The sequence below is a fragment of the Triticum dicoccoides genome, chromosome 6B, assembly GCF_002162155.2.
Source record: "Triticum dicoccoides isolate Atlit2015 ecotype Zavitan chromosome 6B, WEW_v2.0, whole genome shotgun sequence".
Taxonomy (NCBI): domain Eukaryota; kingdom Viridiplantae; phylum Streptophyta; class Magnoliopsida; order Poales; family Poaceae; genus Triticum; species Triticum dicoccoides.
In genome coordinates, this window is record NC_041391.1 from 136,843,675 (window position 1) to 136,846,102 (window position 2,428).

The 2,428-nt window shown below is 43.5% G+C and overlaps 1 protein-coding gene across 1 annotated transcript; it reads right to left on the reverse strand.

Annotated features, from left to right (window-relative positions):
- Window positions 1–276: 276 nt before the first annotated feature.
- LOC119324298 (mitogen-activated protein kinase 13-like) lies at window positions 277–2,422 on the reverse strand. The gene is made up of 7 exons (XM_037598076.1): window positions 2,331–2,422; window positions 1,812–1,967; window positions 1,579–1,716; window positions 1,413–1,486; window positions 1,110–1,211; window positions 775–1,003; window positions 277–621 (listed from the first exon to the last, which is right to left on the reverse strand). The coding sequence occupies exons 2-7, from the start codon at window positions 1,929–1,931 to the stop codon at window positions 556–558; spliced, it is 729 nt and encodes a 242-aa protein (XP_037453973.1). The 5' UTR covers window positions 1,932–1,967; window positions 2,331–2,422; the 3' UTR covers window positions 277–555.
- Window positions 2,423–2,428: the final 6 nt, after the last annotated feature.

Consider the following 2,428-nt stretch of genomic DNA (forward strand, 5'->3'; position numbering starts at 1 on the left):
AGTGGTTGTTCAGTTAGGAAGCTGCGGCTTGATTGACTGGGTCTCTCCCTCCCGAGTACTCCTCCCTCCCTTGCAGTTATGCTGTTGCTGTGCTGATGATTCTACATATCCTGCACCTGATAGAGCTACAGATATGCAGAAATGCTGTGGATTAACTGGATTCAGCATGGGCCCCTTGTTGGTCCGTCACTGGCCTGGGAGCTTGCCCTGCGTGCAACAGATTCATTCACCTGCTCCCACTGAACCCAGCAGCAGTTGACCAATTCACAAACTGAATGTCTGCAATTTCTGTTACGACATCACACTACGGTACCCACATAATTTACACCGGATGTATACCGATGCAGATCGGCGCGACATTTTTCAACTCAGATTTATTACATGTTTTCAGATAATGTGAATGGTTGGTGTGAAGTTCGCAGCACCTCCGCCCTGGTGGAGTTTATTCTGTGCTGCCGGGACCCATCAGACTACATGGTGGAACCACTGCGCTGAAATTTAGAGCTGCGTCGGGATCATGGCTGCCTTAGGAGGTGCGTCCTGGCTAGATCCTGGCTAGATCCTGGCAAAACATTGTGACAGTTCATAGGCCACCTTCTCCTCCTCGGAGACGCCGTTCTCCTGAAGAGTGGAAAACAACAACAGAAAACAGATTGGCTATTGGTCAGTCTCTCGCATAAACACGAGTCTTCACGAGAAGAGTGACCGTGCACTGATAATTACAAGATCCTGGGAGGAATTTAGGCAGTGTCGTTGTATTGGTGCCGGGGGTACCTTTGGGCCTTCAATCTCTTCGATAACACAACTGGAAGCACTGGCACTACCATTCTGCAAGTAATACCCTGAGCAGAAGTTCGGAATGCTTGTGCCATTTTGATAAACATATGCATGTGGCAGCCCCTCTTGTTGTGATCTTATGGTAGTTTGGGCAGCAGAAGATGCTGTCCTCCTCTCATTGTTACAGTCTTGATTATCAATACCCATTGGTGCACAGACTCTTTCCCTGTCACATGAAGAGGAGTGCAGAAGCAAGCGCAATCAGAACCATACCAGAATTTGTGCAGTTACAATAAGTTGAAACTGCTGAAAGTTAATAATGACTCGTGTACCTTGGCAAAGATGCATGTCGCCTCCACAGTGGAGTGCCTCTTTCTCCTCTCAGGTGGTTCTCCTCAAGATGTACAAACTGCAGCCTCATACCATCAACCCCACTGCAACGTGGTAGTATTAAATTATGAGCAAGATTATACCGCTGATAAGGGGTATTAAACTAGGTTAGACCTCCCAAGTCCCAATGATTTATGTGTGAAAACAAAATGTGACATGGGCATACAAAGCATACAATTTCATGTATATGCTAAGCATCTATGCTAGTGCTGGTGTGCTGGCAGCAGATGGCAAAGCAACCTAACCTTGGATAGACGAAACTAGTCTGTCCTCCAGCTCTGATATAATCCTGAAGCATCTGTGGATGGTACTCCAAAATCTGTTTGCTTTCAAGAAAAGGAAAAAAAATCCAATTTTAAGTTAGACGGATATAGTCAGCCTAAAACATACACTGAAGTGATGGTTCTCTACCTCTCGATATATCAGATCTCTTACACCATCCTTTGTTAGCTTCCATCTCTCAAATTCAAACTCAAGTTTTGAAAAGGGGTGTGGTGAAGGCTCATGTTCCAAGTTAGGAAATCCTTCAAAATATGGATCAGCTAAAGCCTAGAATACATATACAAAATATTACACTTATGTACTCATCAATTTCGGAATCAGTCATCATAAAAGCAAGAACTCTTTTTTGTGAAAAGTAATACCTCTTCAGCAGTAGGTCGATCTTTAGGATCAAATGCGAGTAAGCGTTCTAGGAGACGGACAGCCTGAGGATCAGCATTACAAAACATACTAGGAAAGGGGATAGGATGTTTCCTCTTCATGCTAGTCAAATATCTCCTGGCCTTCTCATTACGAATCTGCAGTTGTCATAGCCATGTTAAGAAATTCATTGCCTGAGCACTACTGTGCAATGGCATGTGCTAGAAGTAGCATAAATCTCAAACAGGTTATTATCTAGGAAACGATTTACTTAGAGAACGAACCACACAGAAGTAATGTGTTTGTGAGCCAGGTTGGGGTACTCATCATGTGATAGAAATCTGGCTTTCTGTCACATTGTATTGCATTTTACAGAAAGCCAGATTTCTATCTGTGGCCAAGTCTATATATGCTTCATTTTAAAGAAACCACCAGTAAAAAGCAACCAGTATGGTACTAACAAAAGACAGGAAAACAGTGAAATCTTTGTCCACTGGTGAATGGGTAATATGTAGACATACCTGGGATAGGGTTTCATATGATGGAGTTCCAAGGATATTTGTTATCAGATCTAGTTGGTTCGTGACATTCGTCCCAGGAAATAATGGTTTTCGAGTGA

Excerpts from the sequence above, each read along its gene's own strand:
- LOC119324298 (XM_037598076.1), bottom strand. The coding sequence starts at position 1,931 with ATGAAGAGGAAACATCCTATCCCCTTTCCTAGTATGTTTTGTAATGCT. Across the intron at positions 1,717-1,811 it reads ATCGACCTACTGCTGAAGAG|GCTTTAGCTGATCCATATTT; the intron begins GTATTACTTTTC and ends TATGTATTCTAG. Across the intron at positions 1,487-1,578 it reads GAGATCTGATATATCGAGAG|ATTTTGGAGTACCATCCACA; the intron begins GTAGAGAACCAT and ends GAAAGCAAACAG.